General features: G+C 31.6%; 3 protein-coding genes across 12 annotated transcripts; 1 reads left to right on the top strand and 2 right to left on the bottom strand.

The window, feature by feature from the left end:
• The first annotated feature begins 1,789 nt into the window (after positions 1-1,789).
• Positions 1,790-14,885, top strand: LOC143907271 (uncharacterized). 4 transcript variants are annotated; one of them, XM_077423931.1, is made up of 12 exons: positions 1,790-2,033; positions 3,137-3,245; positions 3,330-3,454; positions 4,454-4,783; positions 4,858-4,937; positions 5,539-5,697; positions 6,364-6,426; positions 8,068-8,592; positions 9,113-9,233; positions 9,368-9,458; positions 9,766-10,002; positions 10,261-14,885. In XM_077423931.1, exons 1-11 carry the CDS (start codon positions 1,881-1,883, stop codon positions 9,981-9,983), a joined length of 1,974 nt encoding a protein of 657 aa, XP_077280057.1. In that variant the 5' UTR covers positions 1,790-1,880; the 3' UTR covers positions 9,984-10,002; positions 10,261-14,885. The 4 variants fall into 4 exon arrangements, with proteins under 4 accessions (XP_077280057.1, XP_077280056.1, XP_077280055.1 ...); XM_077423930.1 differs by having other exon boundaries at positions 8,068-8,607; positions 11,437-14,885; XM_077423929.1 differs by having other exon boundaries at positions 8,068-8,607.
• LOC143907276 (uncharacterized) lies at positions 9,651-16,327 on the bottom strand. Of its 2 annotated transcripts, XM_077423945.1 has the most exons (3): positions 16,001-16,327; positions 15,531-15,736; positions 9,651-9,950 (listed from the first exon to the last, which is right to left on the bottom strand). In XM_077423945.1, exons 1-2 carry the CDS (start codon positions 16,218-16,220, stop codon positions 15,567-15,569), a joined length of 390 nt encoding a protein of 129 aa, XP_077280071.1. In that variant the 5' UTR covers positions 16,221-16,327; the 3' UTR covers positions 9,651-9,950; positions 15,531-15,566. The 2 variants fall into 2 exon arrangements, with proteins under 2 accessions (XP_077280071.1, XP_077280070.1); XM_077423944.1 differs by lacking the exon at positions 9,651-9,950 and having other exon boundaries at positions 13,895-15,736.
• Positions 16,328-17,438: 1,111 nt separating this feature from the next.
• On the bottom strand, positions 17,439-20,415 carry LOC143907275 (uncharacterized). Of its 6 annotated transcripts, none has more exons than XR_013259814.1 (7): positions 20,401-20,415; positions 19,902-20,113; positions 19,718-19,805; positions 18,755-19,627; positions 18,506-18,668; positions 18,268-18,426; positions 17,439-18,151 (listed from the first exon to the last, which is right to left on the bottom strand). XR_013259814.1 is itself a non-coding variant. In XM_077423943.1 (6 exons), exons 3-5 carry the CDS (start codon positions 18,830-18,832, stop codon positions 18,290-18,292), a joined length of 378 nt encoding a protein of 125 aa, XP_077280069.1. In that variant the 5' UTR covers positions 18,833-19,627; positions 19,718-19,805; positions 19,902-20,302; the 3' UTR covers positions 17,439-18,151; positions 18,268-18,289. The 6 variants fall into 6 exon arrangements, 3 of the variants coding, with proteins under 3 accessions (XP_077280069.1, XP_077280067.1, XP_077280068.1); XR_013259816.1 differs by lacking the exon at positions 20,401-20,415 and having other exon boundaries at positions 17,439-17,844; positions 17,889-18,151; positions 19,902-20,315; XR_013259815.1 differs by lacking the exon at positions 20,401-20,415 and adding an exon at positions 20,152-20,315 and having other exon boundaries at positions 19,902-20,077.
• Between the last annotated feature and the right edge of the window lie 2,784 nt (positions 20,416-23,199).

Here is a 23,199-nt window from a genome sequence, read left to right as displayed (position 1 = left end):
CGAATCGAGATGCTGCACGCGCACCTCGTCTCCTCGTTGTTTCTCGTTCCCATCTAGAAAGCGATACCTCCGCGACTCTCGTCCACGCGAGTGCATCGAATTGCACTCACGTGCGACTTGCGAGGCAACCATCATTTTTGTCGAACGTAAAAAAAATACGTCTCGACGCCACGGTTATTCCGAAATGCTTGTGGGTAGCTCGAATGGAATATAAAAAGCAATTCGCGACGATTAGAGACCGATTCTTTAATTGCGGTTTCATTGACGCTTGCCTTTCTATATACCCTTTGCCGACGAGTTTTTAGGGCCGATATTTATTCCCGAATCCCGCATGAAATGCAGAAAGGATAAAAGTAAAGGTAAAGGCGAAAGGCCGAGTTTCCAATGAGCGCGTCACGCGTCGCGTCATTCGAGTTAACCAATCAAAACGTCCCATTTTGATCCCGTCACAAGTAATGTAATAAAATGGGATGTGTTGATTGGTTAACTTGTGATGACGCGACGCGTGACGCGCTCAGTGGAAACTCAGCCTAAAGTATATTACACCGGAGGTGCAGCTTGTTGACACACTCGCGGCAAGGTAGGTTAGGCATCTCGTGTTTCGATGAGTTTTGGAACACAACGGAATTTAAAAAACCGCGAATCACGGACCTGCGCGACGACTTAAAAGAACGCTTTCCGTCAGCTGACGAGCGACAACATCGGGCATTTAACTAAAATAAAAAAAGATAACATCTGTAACCTCATCTGCGTTCCAAAATTTATCGGCAGCGCGTTATGGAAGCAGTTTCAAAATTTATCACAGAGCGCTGTGAGATAATAGGTCTCTTTGAATTCTTTACAGCTGAACCTCTTGTATTTTTCATCTTTTCTCCTTTTCTTTTCAACCATTTATTGTACGCTTATGATCTCGTTTTAAATGCGAAATTTGCAGCTTCGGAGAACGGGCTCAAAATTCTTGAATTAATTTGCAAAAGAAATATATGCGCAAATTCTGCTCTTACAGAAAAACAAGTCGATCGACTATCGCGTGGCTTTTAGCCAATCAACTTGTAAATTTTTCGTAGAAATGGAATTTGCGCACACGTTTTAAGCCCCTTGCACAATGTTAGGCAACAGGCAAATAGGAACAGGAAATAACCAAAAAATCGTTAATTATTACAACCTAAAAAATTCGAATGCTATGATTGGTTGGCCATAAACAATAGGCACAGAATTTCCAACGTGACGGAAACTCTGTGTCTATTGCCCGTGTCACTTTATTCTGTATTTATATATACATGTATGATTTCTGATTTCTTAAGGCATTAAGGCCCGGTCTACAATGGATGTCGTAAGTCGGAGTCGTAAGAAATTGACCACGCACAATCCATTATTCTCCTTGCGGTCGAAGAATAATGAACTGTGCTTGGTCAATTTCTTACGACTCCGACTTAAGGTGAAATTTCATGGGCAGTGAAAAGCAGCAGCAGATCGTACTGATTGGCTGCAAAATAGAGAAGTTCTCGAGTTTCTAGAACTTCTCTAATTTGTAGCCAATCAGTACGATCTGCTGCTGCTTTTCACTGCCCATGAAATTTCACCTTTACGATATTCATTGTAGACCGGGCCTTAAGCTCCGTTTGTCGTCGTACTCGTCATTTGTCATTTGTCGTCCGAAATCGTCGTATCGCGACGCAGAGTGTTGAGAACGGCGAATAACCCCAGCTGCCCGGCGGCCAATAGAAAGATGCTAGTCCATCTGCACCCCACTCCACTCGGCGTGTGCGATTTGCGATTACTGCGATTGTGCAGCAGAACAACATCGTCACAGCGGTCAGCCATTACCATTAATATTTTCGCCGTTGAAGAGGAAAGTTCCTTACGATCAACACGGGGACATGCACGAGGTATTAGTTCAAGGATCAGGCTTGACGCGAGACGCCGAGATGCACAAGACTTCAGAAATGAGTTCGAGCGTGCCAGCGTTCCTTGCCAAGCTTTGGAAGATGGTCGAGGACCCAAAAACCAACAACCTTATTTCGTGGTCATCCGTGAGTACCTACACTCTTATTTACCTATGCTTTGTGCCTGTGCCTGTGCCTGTACGTTCGCGAGAATCCGGTACCTGGCGTAAAATCGCGTGTGACAACGCGGATCGTAGTTTCCGCGTTAACAGCCATCGCGCCGACAACCGTTTTGAAAACCATTGCGTCAACAACCACCGCGTCGACAACCATTGCATTGATTACAGTTGCGTTGACAAACAATCACATCAAATGTGTACCACCGGAGCGACAACGACCCCACCGGTCGTGCTTGTTTTCCGACAATTTTGCCCCCGTTGCATTTTGCTTAACACGTTAACTGCTGACAGCTCGTATTTGGCGATTACGGCGATGTCTGTGTTGACTAATGAAGATTTACGCACAGCGCTGATCAAAGCTCTGTGGGGATGTGAAAAAAAAAAAAAAAGTTTATTATTTTTGAATATTATATTTTGGGTTTTGAATAATTTAACATGCATAACTCAAATTGGCGTCGAGGACTCTTTTCCTAAATATATATATAGCTTGGCAGTCAACGTGTTAAACTATTAACGCGCGATTTTTATTAATTCCTGCTGATTGTCGCTTGATTGTTTCGATATTACATTACTCCTATCGAAAATTTTTAATCTCTCCGTGATTTTTTCTTGGAGAAAATTTCAATACGATCTAACATACAATTAGGTACGATGGATTCAGTCTACGTGTCATAAGTGGAATTTCCTTGTGAGGACCGCTAGACTTATTGTCATTATTAATATGTAATTACGATATGATAAGTTAAAAAAAATATTAGCTTAAGAATTAACCGTGTGTTAGTTATGATTTATTGTACAACGCCGTCACCTGGTGATGTCATGTGCTGACGCCATGTGCTTCAAAGCTAACGAATCGAGACGCAAAGAAATCTAAGCTTGGAGGCAGCGATAAATGAATTGCAGCTTTTAGTATAATCTGTTGAAATATATGATAGCATACGATATGTACAACGTCCTCTAATTGAAATTGAGCTACGATGCGATATTTCAAGATTGTGTTGAATGATATGCACTTTGATACATAATTTGATACAGGAAAATCTAACATGTAAATTAACATATTTTTTTTAGGATGGAAGAAGTTTCTTCATTAGAAATCAAGCAAAGTTTACATCGGAATTGTTGCCATACTATTACAAACATAATAATATGGCCAGTTTTATACGACAGTTGAATATGTGTAAGTTTAAATTTTTTGATATAGATAATACAAAAAAATAAGAAAGACAATGGAAAACATTTACTAATATTTTTTACGTGTTAGATGGATTTCACAAGAAGGTATCTGTAGAACTGGGTGGCCTAAAATGTGATAAAGATGAAATAGAGTTTGCACATCAGTACTTCTGCAAAGAGCATCCTTATTTACTGGAGCATATTAAAAGAAAAGTGAGTATATTAAGACATATTTTATGATGTAATAATTTTGTTATCTTTTAAAGATCTAAAGATCGAAATTAATTTAGAAAGATTTCAGAGATATACGATATAAAAAATTTTCTATATTTAATGATCTCTATTTTGAGAAAATTTAATAAAAACATTATCAAACTTATACACTATAGTAATAAATTTAATATGTATGCTTCTATGCAGGCAGGTTAGAAAATATGGTACAACCGGGAAAGAGATAATTTTACGGCTTAAAATAAATCGAAATGATAGAATAAATTTTTTTTGATTAAGGCATTGTTTTTAAGAAAAAAATTTTAAAAGTTAATTAGTTGGGTTTTGTGGTTTTCACACAGATGTTTTGTGTATGTGTTATTTACTATCAGAACTAATTCAATCAGTTGACTTTTAAGATAGATGAGTGAATTTGTATGAGACGAAGATAATTTTATTTCTTAAACATTTATGTTTTATTTTTAATTGAGATATTGTTGACAATGTTGGCCATTTTGTCGTATTTCATAATACAACAAAGTTCTATTTTGTTCTTTTAATTCTTTTGTTACGTTCACTGTTAGTTAAGCGCACGTATATTTGATTAAGCTTCAAAGTTTCTTTTTTTTTTTTTTTTTTTTTTGAAAATAAGTTCTTATTCGATAAAAATTCCATCGTTTTAACTTATTTTGAACCATAAAATTACTCTCTTTCCAGTATTATGTTTTTCGGCTCATTTTGTATATTATAATATAATGTAATGTGAAATAATTTATAATTCTTGAAATATATAAGAATTTTTCTTCTTATTGTCAAATCTTTTAAGAAAGCAAAATTGGAAGTATTTTTCAAAAAATCTTGAATAAAATTTACAAAAAATAGAAGTTTAAATGCAAATCTAAATTATAAAGATTAAACGTTGCGTTAACATTTTATTATGTAATGATAAATACCTATATATTTTATTACAGTAATCACGAAATTATATCTATTTTTTATTAGGTTGCATCTAACAAAAATCAAGATGGAGCACATCCTGCTATCAAACCAGAACTAGTGAGCAAGATGATAGCTGAAGTAAGAAACATGAAGGGTCGTCAAGAAAATATGGATTCTACAATAAATGAAATGAAACTCGAAAATGCAACATTGTGGAGAGAATTAGCGTTGTTGAGACAAAAACATATAAAACAGCAACAGATTATTAACAAACTAATTCAGTTTCTTGTTACTCTTGTACAACCATCCAGAAGTGGTCTATCTGTTAAGAGACGATATCCATTAATGATAAATGACTCAGGTCGTTCACATAAACAAAGCAAATTGTCCAAGGTAATATATGATTGTTGCATCACTTAAGTTTATTTTTGCATTAATTGCTATAATAGTAAATATTTATTTCGTAGTCACAAGAATGTCCTATGGGACCAGTAATTCATGAAGTAATTGATACATCAGACGTGGATTCTGACTACATTGCTGCTGAGTAAGTGAATAAATTTTACATATATTGCTTATTTTAAAGATAGCTATTCAAATTTTGCAATTTTTGTCTGTATAATACATAAATTACTTCAACTTGGAGGTACATATTTAACTCCTTGATTGTCATGACGGAAATATCTGCACATTAAACAAAACAACTTATACCAGAGCAATTAAAGTAAGATATTATATTTTTGTTTTTGAGGTCGTTAATTCAAATTCAAAATAAAAATTCAAGAATTTCAAAGGGTTTTTGAAGCCGCTGCTTCTGTTTTTTAAATTGAAATTTGTTAATTTAAAAATGTTAATTTTAAATTTGAAATAGCTGCTTCAAGAAACCTTCAATACATTATGCCAAATTAAACGAGTTTTTGGATCTTTGGTTTGCAATTTGTAACTTTGAAATTTTGACCTGAGATTTAGATTCAGCGATTCAAAAAGTCTCCAGAAAGTATTCTTTTTTTTTATAATTTTATTAACTCTTGTCAAAAACATTTTTGGCCCACAAGTACTTTTTTGTTTAATAGCCAAGGAGTTAAAAAGATAAGATGCTTACGCTTGTTACATAAATACATTGATATTTTAATAATTATTTATTCTAGGTTGCTAGAAAATGAAACTCCAACTGTTAAAAGTCCAGAAGAACATATTGAAATACCGACCGATGCTGAAGATATAGAAACTGTTCAATTACATAAAAATTTTGCTAAGAATCCTAAGATTGAGATAAAGAAGAAACGTGTTTGCAAGGGTAAAAAGAAGTAAGTTTGATTTATTTTTTTTTGTATTATGTTTTTAGAGTATATACGTATTTATACATTTAAATTTTCTAGTATATTCTTCCAGAAATATATATCATATATACTGTATGTATATACGTATATAAGATTATTTCTAGAAGAATATACGACATATAAAACAAATATTAACTCATAATGGAACATTATAATATATACAATGTATATAATACTTGCAAAAAGTAGACATATAATGTTATTCTTTATGAAATTTGAAAAAATGTCAGGATACATGAAGTATTTCGATATTATTATGCTATAAACTGAAAAAAGTAAAATTTATTGCAAATTTTACTTGAGTTTAATTACTAACTATTAAGATTTTTATTAAGGAAAATTGTCTTTAAATTTTCTAAGAAAAATTTAGTTTGCGGAAAGAAAGAGTCATACTAAATAATTTGTAGTATTCAATACCAAGCAGAGAGATATGATATATGTCATAAGATTTATTATAACGATAAAATCTTTAAAACAGACAAATATTTCATAAAATCCAAGTTACTATAATTTGTTTCAGCTAAAATGTTTACTTAATGACCAATTACATTAGAATTCAATAGGATTTAGTAATATTATTTAAATGTTTAAATCTCTTGTACATTATATTTATACAAACTTAAATATTACTAGGAGGAAAAACAAGGTTCCTATCAGAATTTTGATTCCATCAACGGAAAACGGAGAAAAGCCAAGGTTAACTTAATTTTTGTCTTGTTATCATTTGGTATTCTATTGGTGTTCTAAGATTTGCCTGTAGCTATTTTGTTATATTAGAGTATCTATGTATGAATATATGCTATTTTTTTTGCATGGATCAGATTAATGTGATTGCATTGTATAGGAATATAATCAAATTTTTTTTATAATAATAAGGGAGGATGCTAAAGTTTCTCTATCTTATAATGTAAAATACTATTAAACGCTCCAGGAATCTAGAAAATGTTTAATAATTATGTGAGAAAAAATATATTTTTTAAATTTTACGTTATTTTCTGCAGAGAACGGATTAATTTCTCAAAATCTTTAATAAGCCTTTGTTGTCTCTGCTTGATTGCTTCTTTCACATTGTAGCTGGATATTCATCTATTTTTACTATGCTATTAATGTGAGATGTTTTATATGTATTTTTATTTCTTAATTTATGTAATTTTAATGAAATATTAATTAGATTTGCACATTATATATAGTACTTATAATTCTTATAAACCATTTCGAATTAAATTAGATACATTTATATGTGTTTATATGATTTTTTTTTCTTTAATGTATCTATCAATATCTATAATATATATTGTATATTTATATATTATATAATAGGTAATGGTAAATTATCTATGATGGATAATTTATAGTACAGATCAATAACGTAAAGTAAATCTGAAATGAATGAAGTCTGTAATATAGATAATAGATAATTTACTATCAAGTTACACTATTGATCTTTCTTCCTGAATGTTCCTGCTTGATGAAATTATACTCTTTAGGAACTTTCCAACAAGCGACACAAGTTGATACAAACGTCGTTCTATCTTTCCTTTTTGACAGTGAGTAACAAAGACAAAACGACACTTGTATGGATTTGTGTTGCTTGCTGAAAAGCTCCTTTTATATATCTATAGAAAATATATTGTTTCTTATGTTTTGAAAGAGAAAAATAAAGTAAAAAGAGACATAACGTTTTTCTGTTATAAAAAAATTTTGTTATTTGTATATTTCTGTATAATATTGATATCTTTATTTGATAGCTATAGTACTACAATAATCTATTGTTGACTGATGTAATAGATTGCATGAATTTCTTACTTCTTATGTTGCTTTGGAACATACTATTTTTCTCATGTTTTCACTATTCTGTTGAAATATAAGAATATATTTAACCCTCAGTTACCTCACCTGGGTCTGAGAGACCCTGCACATTGTTAAAACGTGCAGGGTCTTTAAAACGTTCATAAAACCCTTGTATCTTGAAAAAAGTCAACTTGAAAAAAAAAGCAATCTTTTTCGCTTTTTTAGAAAAACACATCTTCCTTTTTTTTAAACAACATTTACATTTTTTAACTTGGAATAATCTAACTTGCACAGTCTTGTAGATCTTTAAAAGACGCATCGATTAAAAAAAAAAGACTTCAAATTGATGCATTTGTCTTAAAGATACAAGCTAGAGAAAGTGACAGGGGTCTCTCAGACCCTGGTGAGGTAATATCGGGGTGTAAAAACGTAAGGTAACTGAGGGTTAAGTATGTAATAATTTGTATAGACAAAGAGAATTTAAGGCTGATCTTGAGCGTTGTAAAATGAAAATGATGGTTGGTATCAATTTATATTTGTTTATAGGGAAGAATTACATGTGCTTGAAATATCCGACGAAGACGAGCCTGTAACTTTTGTGAAAAATGAGTCTATTGGTTCTAAACCGATACCTATGGCGACTATGCGCAGCTCTAAGCTCGCAGCGATGGCAGCGAACATTAAATCTCAAGAAGCTGACAATGACAATAATATGGATAATCTAGTTGGACTGGAGGAGGATAATATGGAAGCTTTAGGCAATGATGTGTCGATGAAGCTAGATGATATCCTAATTGTCCCGGAAATACTCGATGATAATAATATTGAAAATTATATTGGGAGTACAGAAGACGATAACAGCAATCCTAATAAAATAAATGAGAGACTCAATCAAATAGGTGGCGAAAGAAGTGTTTTAGTGACAAGTAACAATGAGCAATGCAATGAAAATAGAACGATAAAATCGCCACAAACAGAGAATAACAGCTATGATAGGGCAAGCCCGAGTTCATCAAGAGATTTATCGGTGAGCCGTGTACATCCTTCTGGAAAAACTGACGATAATTACAGGTTAGAAGAACCGATGTAAGTCCATTATAGACCATACGTAATATAAGTATTTACTAACAATAATTTCCGCTTAATTTTATAGTGGAAATTATCAATGAAAAAGAGGGGTATTATTTTTTTATATTTTATACAAATTTTTTTATAATATAGATAAATCTATTTTATATTTCTTTCCCACAGTTTTTTTCATTATAATAATCCAGTTTTAACATAATTAATTTATAATAATCTAATTTTTAGATTGTTTTTTTTTTAGAACAGTTATTTATGTTGTATACAATACTCATTAATCTCTACAATATTTATGAATACGATAAAATATAAAGGATATCACATTTCTCTTTTTTTGTGAATCTTACATTATTATTGTATCTTATTGTATGAATAATTATTTTCCAGGTTTTTATCTAATGGAAGCACTGCTTTACATCTAACGTTTTACTTATGTTTTATATCTAATGTTTTTTATTTAAGTACTAAATAAATATATTTAAATTTTTCATTAATAATTTATGTACAGGGAAGAAATGTACAATCATGTGGAACATACACAGAATAATCTGAAACAGATACACAGTGAATTGAGTGATATGTTGCGTAATGAAAAAACTTGCAGCATTGATGCTAATACTCTTCTTGAGGTAAATATAATGTTAAAATGTTAAAATATTTTTTACATATTAGAAAAAGAAAGAAAGAAAATTTTTTGCAAGAATAATAAAAAATTGTTTATAGAGAAAAGTACATTTATTAAAAATTTTTTCTCTTTTTATAGTTGTTGAGTGCACATGATCCAACGGGGTTTGGATTATCAACTAATCCAGAATTGAATCTAGATTGTGGAAAAGAGGATGATGATCATATAAGTAAGTTTTTACATAATTTATAAATTTTCCATTGAGCCAATTTAGGAAAAAGCTTGCCAATATGACCAAATGAGCTCTAAAGTTTATATATACTATATTTAATATACATATTTTATATATGTATATACATATATATATATATATATATGTTTTAAAATATTTAATTTATTAAATATACATAGAGGAAAAAGATAATTTTTTTATATTTGTTTATTCCATTATAAATGTTATTATGAAACTAATGGTTTAATTATATAAAATTAATGAAATAAAGTAAAAGATAATTAATAATTTTAATTATACACAGTTCCAGATTCTGTCAATGAATCTGCGGGTTCACTTATGGCATATAATCCCTGCAACCTATTTGATTTTGATGAGGAGATGCTCTTGGGAAATACATCTTTATCAAATCCACCAGATTTACAGATGAACAATCTCTATACTTCAGATATAGATATAGGGGATACGAAGGCTTCACTTCTTGATGCTCTAGTAACAAATAATATGAATGCAAAATCATAAACATTAAATATATATATTGGTAAGAGTTTCTCTCTTATTTCTAATATACTTTTAGAACTTTTTTCTTTCTCCATTTTTTCAAAGTTTAACCATATAAATTCAATGTGTATTACGTTTACTATGTTTACTATGATGATCAATATATTATACAACTAAAATTATTGTCTCAAATTTTAGAAATTGATTAAAAATTTAGAAATTAGATTAAAAAATTAATTATAAAAAGATACATTATTTTTACAAAAAGGTCTTTGCTTAAAGATAGATTATTTTACAGGTTGATCACTGTTGCATCCAATTTTTTGGTTTTAGTAGATTTTATTTTGAGTGGATAAGCACAAGCGATATCTTTAATCAACAGAACTACTAAAATTAAAACGAATACAAATCTCAATATATTCCATAATTACTAAGATTCTGTAAATTTCAACATATAATGATAGATATTTTTAAGTGTCTTTATAAGCGCTTAGCATGTAAAATCTATTGAGTTTGCATTAGAAAACAAGATCTTATTAAAATTAATAATTTCCGTTTAACATTTAATAATATACCAAAAGTTACATTATTTTCATTATATGTTTCTATTAATATGAATTAGTGTAATATCCCTGTTTATAATTAAATTAGAAAGTAATGCAACTGTAATGTAACTGTAAATATTCTCACTATGCATATGTTTATTTTATTATAATAAAATCAAAATAATAAACGTATTGATGAAATTAGTAAAATTTCTGTTTTACCATAACAAATGGTTCGTAAATGTTTTAAGTTTTAATTATACTTTACATTGTGCATTATAGCTTTAAAAAAAATTTTTAATGAGCTGATTATAATAATTTTTTATTTGAGTATAATAGTTTCAAGAGATTCAAGTAATTAGAATTTTCCAATATTGATGCATATAAGCAAACTTCAGGTCAACAGTGCATGTTATGGTTGTATAACTTATAATACTTATGTTACAAATATATCACAGTTTACAAAAACTTACGAAAAATTGAAATAACTGTATAAGAAACTAAATGAAATTAAATGAAAGAGAAAGGCTATAGAATATAAGTACATTATTTTAAATTTTGTATCAATGCGCTTTATTTTGATACATATAATAATAGAAATAAGAATAGCTGTTTATTTTGCAATTTTTATTATATAATTTGCTTAAAATATTTCATGCAAGATCTTTATGCAAATAGCATTAAACTTTCCATAACATTTTAAATTCATTATGTTTCATGCAAAACCTTTATACAATTAACATAAGATTTTCTATAACATTCTATATAATATATTATGTTACATATTTTATTCACACAAAAAACTTAATAAACTTTTGAAAATTAAGTCAAAGTAATATATAATCTCCTTTTAGGTATAATATTCTGTTTTTTCTTATATATTTTTTTATTCATAGTATAACTTATATATAAATATATCTTTCTTTTAGTTTTTTGATGGAAACGATTCTGGATTCTTGATTACTTAGGAAAAAATGATAATATGAAGAATGAGATATAAAATGCACTGTTATAATCTCTTCGGCATTTACTATCAGACTCAAAGTAAGAACATTATTTCTATGCGACAACACAACGGAAGTTACTTAGGTTGCGAAATAAAATACACAATATACAGACAAAAATAAAAAAGGAGTAACCTTGATATTGCTAAGAATTACATAACGAGATACTTAGTTACCCAAAATTTTTCAAATTAACAAACGTGAGATTTTGAAATCTTCTGTTCTTACTTTGTATGTACTAGGTATGTGCAAAAGTTCTTGCGGTTTATTTGTGGACCAACTTAATGCAATGTATTTGCTGCTATCTCCAACTTTACTCCGACCTGCTCGATACAGTTAAAATAATCTCTTCATATTCGCAAGTTCTATGCAATCACAATCATACGGTATCAACTGAAACATGTAGTAAAACATATTGAACAGTGATTCATGGATAAATTCATACATAAATAATTAATACAATACAATATACAATATAGTATACAAGGTGTTGCCATCAAAAAAGCTTTTTTGTCACCATTTTGTCTTTTACATGACTAATCTTCAAACTGTCGATTTCCCACACGAAAGTGTTGGAATCAGAACTGTCAACTTCTTTACTTATTGCATTATTGCCATATACACATTACATATTCTACGATGTGTTACAGCCGCAGTATGTCTTAGATCAAATTCAAAAAGTAAACAATGCCCAACATGTAATTTGTCAACTTCCATATTTTATTTAGCAAAAAATCTTTTTCGAACTTTTCTTTATTTCATAGTATACTCCTTGTTTTTATTATTAAAATTATTGTAAAGATGACGCTGCATGAATGGACAGTAGGATTAATAAAGTTGGCCCTCAAAATAAACCTCAAGAATTTTCACACATATTTGATAATCGTAAAGGATTTTCTTTCTGAAAAAGATATAAACTTTGTAAAAACACAAATGGATAGAACGATGTAGCATCTTTCTGTATCCTATAGAAAAAAGAATACAAGTTTGTTAGATTGATCAACGTGTGTGTATGTGAAAGTTGTTTTTGTTTATAAAAACATAAAAAGTGATAGTGCAAGTTAAGGTTTCAGTGTTTTCTATACAATAGAAATAACTATATTTTAAAATTTTTGAACGGAGAATATTTAAAAAAATGTGATTTTTTTTACATATTTTATAGTTAAAATCTTAATGTGTATCTTGGATGCAAAAATGCCTTTGAAATGTCTTTGCACCTTTCGCCATAAATTTATGAAAACTTTAAAATTTTCTTATTTTGTTTCCAATTTAGAATACTCTGATGTATGTCTCATAAATATATGAGGATCGGTACGAAAGCAATGCCTCCTAACTTTTTTCTCAGATAATTTTATTTCTGAAACTATAGTTTTTACATAAAGTAATGTATAATCTTTATTGTGTGTATACATCTTTCCACAATCTCCATTTTTCTTTTCATTTTTTAAATGTCCATTTTTTTATGCACTTGCTATCTGTGAATCAGACGTTGCACACCAGGGGCCTTGTTCTCAAAAAATGTCGCACACGATATGTAATGATGTCACTAAAAAATAACACTTGGCAAGTGTGCTATTGGTTGTAAAAATGGTATTCTTAACGTATCGTGTGCAATATTTTTCGGCGAGAATAAAACCTCAGTGCGGTAAAAGTCCTTGCTTTGAATCTTGAGGATTTGATCAATACTTTTCTTCAACTTTGATTACCATCTCTTCGACCTATTTAAGGATACACTTTATGAACTCCATTTTCCAGATAATGAAGAAAACCTTCAGAGTCAAAAAGCAAAGATTTTTACCGCACTGATATACAGCGTCTGGCTTACAGATGGCAATAATGCATAGGAAAAGAACATAACTTCATGTAAAAATCATAGTTTTAGAAATACAATTTTCTGAGAAAAAATTAGGAGACATTGGATATATATCGTACCGACCTTCGTATAAATGTCTTATATATGTGAAGAATAAATTATATGATATATAATATAACGTGATTACATGTGAATAATATAATCATTTTATATTATATAATGCGATTATATTATTGTTATATATATTACATATAGAATTATGTATACATTATATAACATGATATACATAATGTAATATAAAACAAGAATATAACATACTGCTGGCAGCTAATGTAAGAAAATTATTTGTAAAAGAAAACATTCTGGTCGTATAAAAAGTCATTTGGATATCTCGGAATAAAGGGACTAGCGTGTAATTGATTTAAACACTGAAATCTTATTCTTGAACCTTTTTACTAATAAGTTAATAATCTTTTAAATGTCTTTCTGTACAACAGTGTGTTAAATGTCCAATAAGAATATACTAAGTTACTTGGCCCCTCAAACTCTGTATGATAAACTGGTTGTTTGATATGTATATTGTTTGATATATATATATATATATATATATATATATATATATATATATATATATTGATTATATGTAATTACTGTTTTACTATCATTTACATTTATTCAGTGCATTTGCAACAGACGATTAAAACTATATAAGTATACATTAAAAATTTAACTACATGTTACGATACCTTCATTATGTTTCATTTTGATTTAGAGATGTCGCTTTTTAAAATTTTCTATCTACAAAAGTAAAATTCAGACATATTATTTTTCACAATTCCACATATTGTACAATCAAGAGATCAATTTTCTCAATAAAGACTTAAACCTCAGTCTGACATTTAAGATAACGTTTTGAAAGGGTATACATTCATTTCAAACAAATCTAATATGATAAATCCTCAACATATGTCAATTTATTTATTTAATATATTAAAATATAATTGTGTGTGTGTGTGTGTGTGTGTGTGTGTGTTCACAGACTGTTCAGAGGTTGTTTGCCGTGCCGAATATTTCCATTTGACTGAATGTATATGTTATATAGTTGTAATATGGCACTGTTCAATCACAGATTGTATTTTCAAAAATTAATGAAAAATGTAAGTGAAGAAATTGAAAACTATGAAAACTACTTGGTGTTGCGCTTGATGATGATAAATCATTATCGATTGCACTTAATGTGTACATATTGTAATAAAGAACAATGGTACCGTTTAAAAATAACTAGGGGCCAGAAGACAGCTAGACTATCGAGATCTAACTACACACATCAAAACTACTTCAATATTTAACGTAACACAGAATTCCTGCATGTAGATCTGTGAAACACATTGTTTATATTAGTTTACTGATTTGTACATCTAACACATTAATCTAGCAGTTCTTTACTATTAAGTACAGGATAACTATAGCTGAAATTAGCAGATTAAAAATACTTTTACTACCATCGACAGTTATATTAAATCTGTTTGTTTATATGCAAAATAAAGTTTACAAAACTGTTCATATGCATTTATCGTTTGTTTGGATATTTCTTTCCCGTTTAGCGTATTATATGAACTATCGCAGAATAATTCTCAAGTTATATACGAAGACGATCGCATTACAGGTCTTCGTTATATCTTCTAATCATTTTACTCGTGGTTAGAAACATATTTTTCTCTCAAATGCGTTTTATTTTTATTTTTAAAGATATATTTTTTACTTTATTCCTACTAACTCTCAACATCTATACACATATTGCAATACATATATATATAGAAACATTAGAAAAATATTGTGTATCGTTATTCTCTTCGAATAAAATATTTATTAGAATTTAGTAAAAAAATAATGTATTTCACGTGTAACACAAGAACGTTTAAAAATTACAGTTTAATTAACCTCGATATATGTAATATAAATAAAAATGCATTAAAATATTTGCAAACAGGTACACATACATATGTATATACATAATTATATGATAAATTAACTCTATTTTATTTTTCTTATTACCAGGAATGCTATCAATCAATAGACAAAATATAAGTTTCGAATCGATCCGAAATATAAATGTCCTTCATTCTTACGGATGAAACAACTCGTTCACAAGATCGGAGGAAATAATAACTTGGATATCTTCGGACAACAAATTAACAAATTATACCTTGAATTATACGGTTTTCTAAGCACAAAGTGATCATCACTTTGATTGTTGCCCTTCAACTTGCAGCGATTCCCGAAACTGTTTCCTAGCTTCACGATTCGATTGCAGCAATTCGGTCAGCTGTGCGTGTATATCGTCGTTCTTCCTTTCCAAATGATCCAGAGCGGTCTGCAGATGATCCAACTCGTCCTCCAACGCCTTCATACCTGCACACAACATAGGTACTTGCGGTCACCCCGCTTTACGTTACGCCGTTACAATACTTATTGATATCTAGCCAACGAAAACAAGACACAACAAACAATTCAAGTACACGTCCTAAAAATTATTTATATTTATGCATATATTTTTACGCACTTGGGTACACGTCAACAATGCGCGACAAAATACTTCATAGTCGTACAGCGCGTGCCAGTGCAAGATTCGCTCGAAAAGGTCTAGAATATAGTGAGGAATATACGTTTATTTACCAACATATACATCCGCCTCGGGATAGACCCCGTCCTCGAGATACTCGGAAACGTCATCGGAGTGTTCCTCGTCCACGGCATAGTTCATCTCCTCGTCGACGTCGTCGTCGTCGTGGTTAGTTTCCTCGGTCGGCGCCGTTTCTTCCGCGTTCCCTTCCTTTTTTACCTCGTCCTGAATCGGATACTCGTCTCTGACCATACTTTCTTCTTCCACCTGCATCTGATCTGAAGAGAAACAGTCGGAATCAGCTGACTTTACACAGTTAAAGCCATCGAGAGACACAGTAGTAGTGCGTAGCGTCTCGCACAAGTATATGCGTCCGCACGGCGCACATACATGTGTCGCGTGTCGCGTCACGTGGCAAAAACGTTCCGCGCCGGCGTTTCACGACGGAAGATTTTAGACGGGTTACCGACATACCGACCGGCGATCGATACATAAATTCTAAACGGTTCGACTTTGATCGCGACAGATGTCGCGTATTGCGATGAGTGGATGAGTTGCGGCTTGCGGCACAGATTAATAGAAATTAGAAATCTGTGGTTGCGGAACGCCGGCGCGGCGGATCGCGGAGAATCCCAATTCGAATCGCTCAAGTATTTTTTTCGCAATTGTATACGTTATTCACAAGAATCACGAGCGATCGCCGATTTACAAGTGTCGAGCTTGGGAATCGAGTGCCGCCCAAGAAGAAGAACCCAGGTAGCAAAATGATATCTAAAAGATATCTGAAAGTTAACCGAAAAAGGACTAGGATGACTTTTTAGTTGGCTAAAAAGATTCCTCTTTGACAACAAAATTGTGTCTCATGATTACTTAAACGGTACGTAATGGATATCCGTACGCTAACTGTCGATGTCCATATGCTAACTGTAAGGCAACTTATAGCGTTTACCAAATTGGCAACATATGGTCAACCTGTATCAGTTGCCAATAGGTCAACGTAAAGTTACCGAATTGCTATACCAAAATGCTGTACAGAAATGACTGTCATTCAACAGATGTCTTATAGATGTCCAAAAGATTAACGAAATGGCATCTAAACGGCACTAATAAATGATGTCCAAAAGATATCTTATTTATGGTATATATAGGACAGGGACAGGTGAACAATAAATGATAAAAGTTTATTGTTATCTGAAATCTGGATGTACACAATATAAAGTTAATTGTATTATCTAAAATTATGAGTACACAGTTAACAATCAACTGGTATATTTTATAACATAAAGTTGATATAATTATAATTAATATAATATATATTATATCAACTTTATATATTATATTATAAAATATACCAGTTGATTGTAACCTGTGTACTAAATAATTTTAGATAATACAATTAACTTTACATTGTGTACATCCATATTTCAGATAACAATAAACTTTTATCATATAGTATATAATACAATTAATATAAATCCATATTTCACACTATTATTTATATATATATATATATATATATATTTGGAACTTTGTGATAAATATTACTTATTAAACATCCTTACATCTTAGAGAGAAGCTTAATATTATTTCGCGTGGTAAATTATCGTATCGCATTTTATTCAACTAATGAGCAACATGGACATTTAGAGTAAACTTATCGCTATGAGCAGTGTTACGTGATGTGGGCGCTAACATTCGTATAACTGGACAGGCTACGGAGTAAAATGTCATTATCGCAGGCCAAATTAAGCCGCCTTCAATTCTACGACAATAATCGGACTCTTCTTAAAGTATTAATTCACTCTATTAATAAACAGAATTTGTGATGCCGTTAATCGTCAGTGACAATCATTAATAGAATCTATTAATATCTATTAATCATTAATATTATTAATATCTATCAATGTATTAATTAATTATAATTTATTTATTATTAATCACTAATCAATGTATCGTCATTAATACGCCAACAATATAATCTTAATAATAATTTATTATTATTAATAAAATCTGCGATAAACATAAATTTATATTAATTATATAACTCATTAGAAAATCTGACAATTTTTACGAATGTTAGCTCGCGTTATTATTATATTCGTGAAATAAACGATTAATTCTTAGCTAATTGGACACTATCGTGCTGATGAAGTTACGACAAAGTTACAAGTATCAAATCGCCGTGTAGTGTGAACGAGTTGTACCTATGGCAGAGATAAAGCTTGTTTATTAGCAAAGATCTGAAGCATACTTCCATTTATCGACTTTTCGTTGATGTAACAACGAGCAAAGATGAATTCGAATATATATATATATCTACCAAATACAATGCTGAATCCATATCACTGATGTTGAAGATTTTGACGTTCACGACGTTTATTTTCTGCTTTTTTTCGATCGCCCCCACGGCGAAGCCACTCGGCAATTCGGTCTTCGACAGTTTTGATTTTTGTCCCTTCAAATGTGTTACGTACAACATCTGAAAAAGTAGACTATGAGACGTGGTAACTTTTTTACGGCGAAGAACTTAACAAAAGTGTTATATGTCATGTACATACCAATTATGATATATGGAAACGTGAACTTGGAGATTTTTGGTTTTTTCTCAGCTCCAAGGGTCCAAACGACTTGTTGAGTCAAATCATCCGTCATAACTACTTCCATTGCATATTTCACTGCTTTTTGAACTGATTTTCCGCCGATGTCTTGAATTTTTTTCATCTAGAAAATATCAACAATTTAAGAAACTTAATTAAATATTGACGAAACGATGTATCAGCACAGTTTCACAATACTCGTATACGTACAAATTGATCTCGCATTTGTCCATTGTCTTTGAGATCACGATCGAATCTTTGTAATTCGTTAATATCAGTGAATGGCATCTGGGGGAGAAGTGCATAATGATGACGATCTATACGCTCCACTGGGTTATCATTTCTTCGCCCTACTTCTAGCAACTCATTTAGTTTTTGTAGAATGCAATTCTCAAAATCCTTTCGTTCCTGTCTACAACCATCTGAAAAATAATATATCGATATTAATGTTAATTTGGAGAATCACAGAAATTTCCGTGTCAGAATTACGCTGCAGCAATACATTATACTTTCTCAACTGTTCCTTCAGTGCCCTCTCTAAGCCATAATGAACATAAGTGCCTCCAGCGAGAGCCTGTATATCAGTTCTGTTTGGCGTGTCACATAATGTCCTAGCATCAGACGGAAGCTCAGGATGACCAAATTTCTTTAACCCTCTCAAAAGATCGTTCACAACGGATTGAGGTATTTTGTTTTGGATTGCCCAATGAGCAAGAAAATCTTGAAGATTAGTTATACTAGTGGGACGAGTGATAGTCGATTGAGCCTGATTCTCTAACTGGATATCTGTATTAGTCAGTGTCGGTCTTTCATTAATTAGCAAATTGAGATCTTCTGCGTCATCAAAGCGTTCAAAGAAATCATCAATTTGATGACAAACGTCATCAGGAATATTAGAAGCACGAGCTGTTGGCGGTGAGCATGAGGAAGGACGAGTAGGACTAGACGCAGCATTATTTGCTGCATTTGCCAGGTAAGCGAGATCTGCTTGCACAAGGGCGCGGATTCGTCGCTTTTGCTGTTGTTGTGAGAGCTTAAGGAACGGTTTCATCCGTCTCAACGGAGGTCCCATAATGGCATAATCTATAATATATCGCAATTATAACCCTTCAACTTCAACTATTAAATATAATAAAACACGGAATAGATCAGTATTACTGTGTATATACTCACAACTTTTTCCAGATGTAGAGAAAAATATTATAAAAATAGTGTACGTCCCTTTACTTTATTTATTACTGCGTGTATAACTCGGTATAACCTGAAAAGTACACGTGTATTTTATATAGTCACGCTTTATGATATATGCATGTATATATATACTAAAAATATAAAAAAAGCGAAAGTATATACTTACACGTTATTAATTACACACTTTTTATCAATTTGTCTCTTTCGTGATGGAATAAAATATCGCATATACGTACGCGCGGCGCAATAAAATCTCGACTTATTCTAGATATTTCCATAATCAAGAAGACGTCGTAAAAATGATAACTTTCCTACATCGTTTTAATGACGTCAATAATGCCACTACAACATGATATCTAACTGGTAACATCTTTTGGACTACAACAGAAGGCAGAAACAGCGCTACCGATAGATACCTTTTGGACAACTTTTATGAAGATACTTTTGGATAACATTAAATTGATGATATTTCGATGCCTTAAAACAGTCATCTATCGGATAAAGTAAAATGGTGACTTTAGGATAACAGGTTTTCCTCTCCATTAAGATATCATAAAAAAGACATCATTCGGATAACAGTAAACGAGATATCGATTTTAAGGCATCCATTGGTCATCTTATGGTAAAATCATAAAGGCAACCTTAAAACGACAACTTATAGATACCTTTTTGACATTAATGCTACCTGGGAAGAAGAAGACTTGAAGGTAAATCTTGCGCGCGAAAGGGTATCGCGAATTTCTCTCACCGAGCATATCACGTCGTTGTAACGCCTATGCCGGCCCGAAGAATCGATCGAACCCAGAGAACATTCAGACAGCTTATGAAATTGCAAAGACGTCTTTTATGTCTGGGAAAGTCGCCGCATACTGCGTCGAGATTATTCCTCGTCAAAATACAGCGAAAATTCAATGATGCGGGACCATCGCCAGGTACGTCGTCGTTCCAACGTTAACTGCGTTAATTACATTCGTCGTACAACATATAATTCATTATTTGATAATTTGTAATATTGATTGAAATATTCATTCGAATTTCATTTCGATGTCGAGTGTGATTTTCAGTTCTTCTTCAAAAGTTTCTAAAATACAGCGTCCATCTAAAGTAGGAGATCTCATAAAATAACGTGCACTCAGCCAGGCCGATTCGGCCGCGATGAAGTTTTATCCGGCTCGCTAAGAAATTTCGACGTTATAATATATAAAAGAATTTTAAACTAAAGATATTTTGCTTTATATGACTTTTAAAAATAAATCTGTTATTATAATACACAAATTTTAATATGGTCCTCTTGACAAAAAAGTTTGGTAACTCCTATTCTAAAATTATTATTATTTTATGTATGAAAATAATATAAATTAACTTAGTTTACGCAAATCAGTTGAAAAAGTTATATTTAATGAATTTTCCGTAAATTTTTTTCATGTATTTAAAATTAATGTAACTGTAATAACCTAATTAATAATACTCATTAATAGTGACGTTACGGGTGATTGTCCATCTCTTCGTTTTTAATCGTATCTTATATCGATCGGTGACTCGACTTTGCCGCATTTTAGTTGCATTGCTCCACTGCTGGATGGCAACACTATACTAACGTTACATTTCGTTTAAAATTGCGCTTTAACATTTTCAGTTTAACGAGTCAGAGTGAACGAAAATGAGAGAATCATATTTTTACAAAATATTGTCACAATTTCAACTTAATATTTCACACGTTTATTTATTGCTTTATAGTAACTTAGTTGAAACTTGGGAATCTAGAACGTGGAGAGCTATGAAAAATAATGCATTTTTGTACATATCTTTTTATGTTTTTCGACGCAACGCTTAAGTAAGAATTTACAAAACAATTTGTAAAGTGCACTTTTCGTATCCCATCAGAGATACAAAAAAATATCTTACATGCTGAGTTCGAAAGCAATTTTATCTTGAACGGTCGTTTCCATTTATTTTTTGTTGTTGGGGATTTGTGCGTTTCGGACGTTATTTATAATATTTATATTATAATATTTTATATTTATAACTGAGATATAATGTTCTATTATGTTTCAGTTTTTAGGGTAATTTCATGTATTTCAATATTCTTTTCTTCTGTTGCTGTATATACGGGCGCCAATAAAACCTGAAATCTAATTCTAGGAACGCGAGAAAGAGACGCTTGGACATTGCACGAGTATCGTTGCTGGATTCCCTTCTCTAATGCGGCTAGTGGCTAGTGTTCTTAATTAGGGGGATCTGCGGCAAGAGGACGGGAGATTTTCGAGACGCCCGTTATTGCCTCGTTGAGGAGAATTGGACGGAATGCAAACTTCTACGCCGCTTGTACGTAAGTCACGTCATGCCACGTAGTTTAATACACAGTATAAATAGGAATTGTCCAATCAAAACGATAATGGTCACGACATTTCTTTATTCTTATCCGCTTTATTCTTCTTATCTCAATCAGGCGTCGTTTATGTTATCTCACAATGAAATAACTTTTGTTATTTTAAGAGTAAAAGAAAAACCATTTTTTATCAATATATCGGAAAGAAATAAGGATTAATTATAAACTGATTGAAATAATCGCGAATTTTATTTCAATCGCTATCTTTAGCATCGGCACGCCTGTAAACTATACAGGGAGTAAAGTTTGAAACACAGTCGATAAATACTCGATTATTTCTATTCAATATTCAACATTTATCCGCGTCATTTTCTTGTCAATCGAAATAATTGCAGAGTGATCATTCGTATATCCCCTTTATAACATTGAATATTTCAAGTATTACGGGCTTAAAGGATCAGGCTTCTAGACGTCGAGCTTTCCCGAGTTTTTCGATACGTCATAAATCAATCATTTTCAATAAACTGGCGCGACTGGAATATAACGATGTTCGTTCTGGATTACGAAATATCCACCTCCTCTTAGAAAAAAAACGTAGAGGGAAAATGGTTCTAAATACAGCTGCGGCATCTCTCGATCTGTGCATTCCGCCCGATGATTTTCATTTCCGATCCTTATACATATACATATATATATATATATATATATATATATATATATATATATATATATATGATGTATAATATTTCATATAATTCACAATAGAACGATCACACTGCGCGCACGATATTTTGTCAGACTTGATTACAAGCATGCAATATGCATCTTTCGGCTCGTGGCAGCTCCCCTGTGACGGGTCACCCCTCTTGTAAAACGCCGTTAACTCGGAGCCACGGGGGGTTCGAGCCCTCTTCCCCGCGCCAGTGAGGCAGGGAGTCAATAAATTAAGGCGCGCTAATCCTATCCGGGGCCATAGTACGTTTTTAACGTAAGCTAAGTTGTTGCGGTCCCGCCGCTGCGCTGTTAACTCCTTCGAGGGTACAAAAATCCAGGTCCGCAGATTAGCCATATTTGGAGAGTTAGTTTAATGAAACCTAGGGGAAGAGGAGATTAAAAGGGACCCAGGAACATAAAA

The sequence above is a fragment of the Temnothorax americanus genome, unplaced genomic scaffold, assembly GCF_048541705.1.
Source record: "Temnothorax americanus isolate GAGA-0224 unplaced genomic scaffold, ASM4854170v1 Scaffold8, whole genome shotgun sequence".
Lineage (NCBI taxonomy): Eukaryota > Metazoa > Arthropoda > Insecta > Hymenoptera > Formicidae > Temnothorax > Temnothorax americanus.
This window is presented reverse-complemented; position numbering and strand designations above follow the sequence as displayed.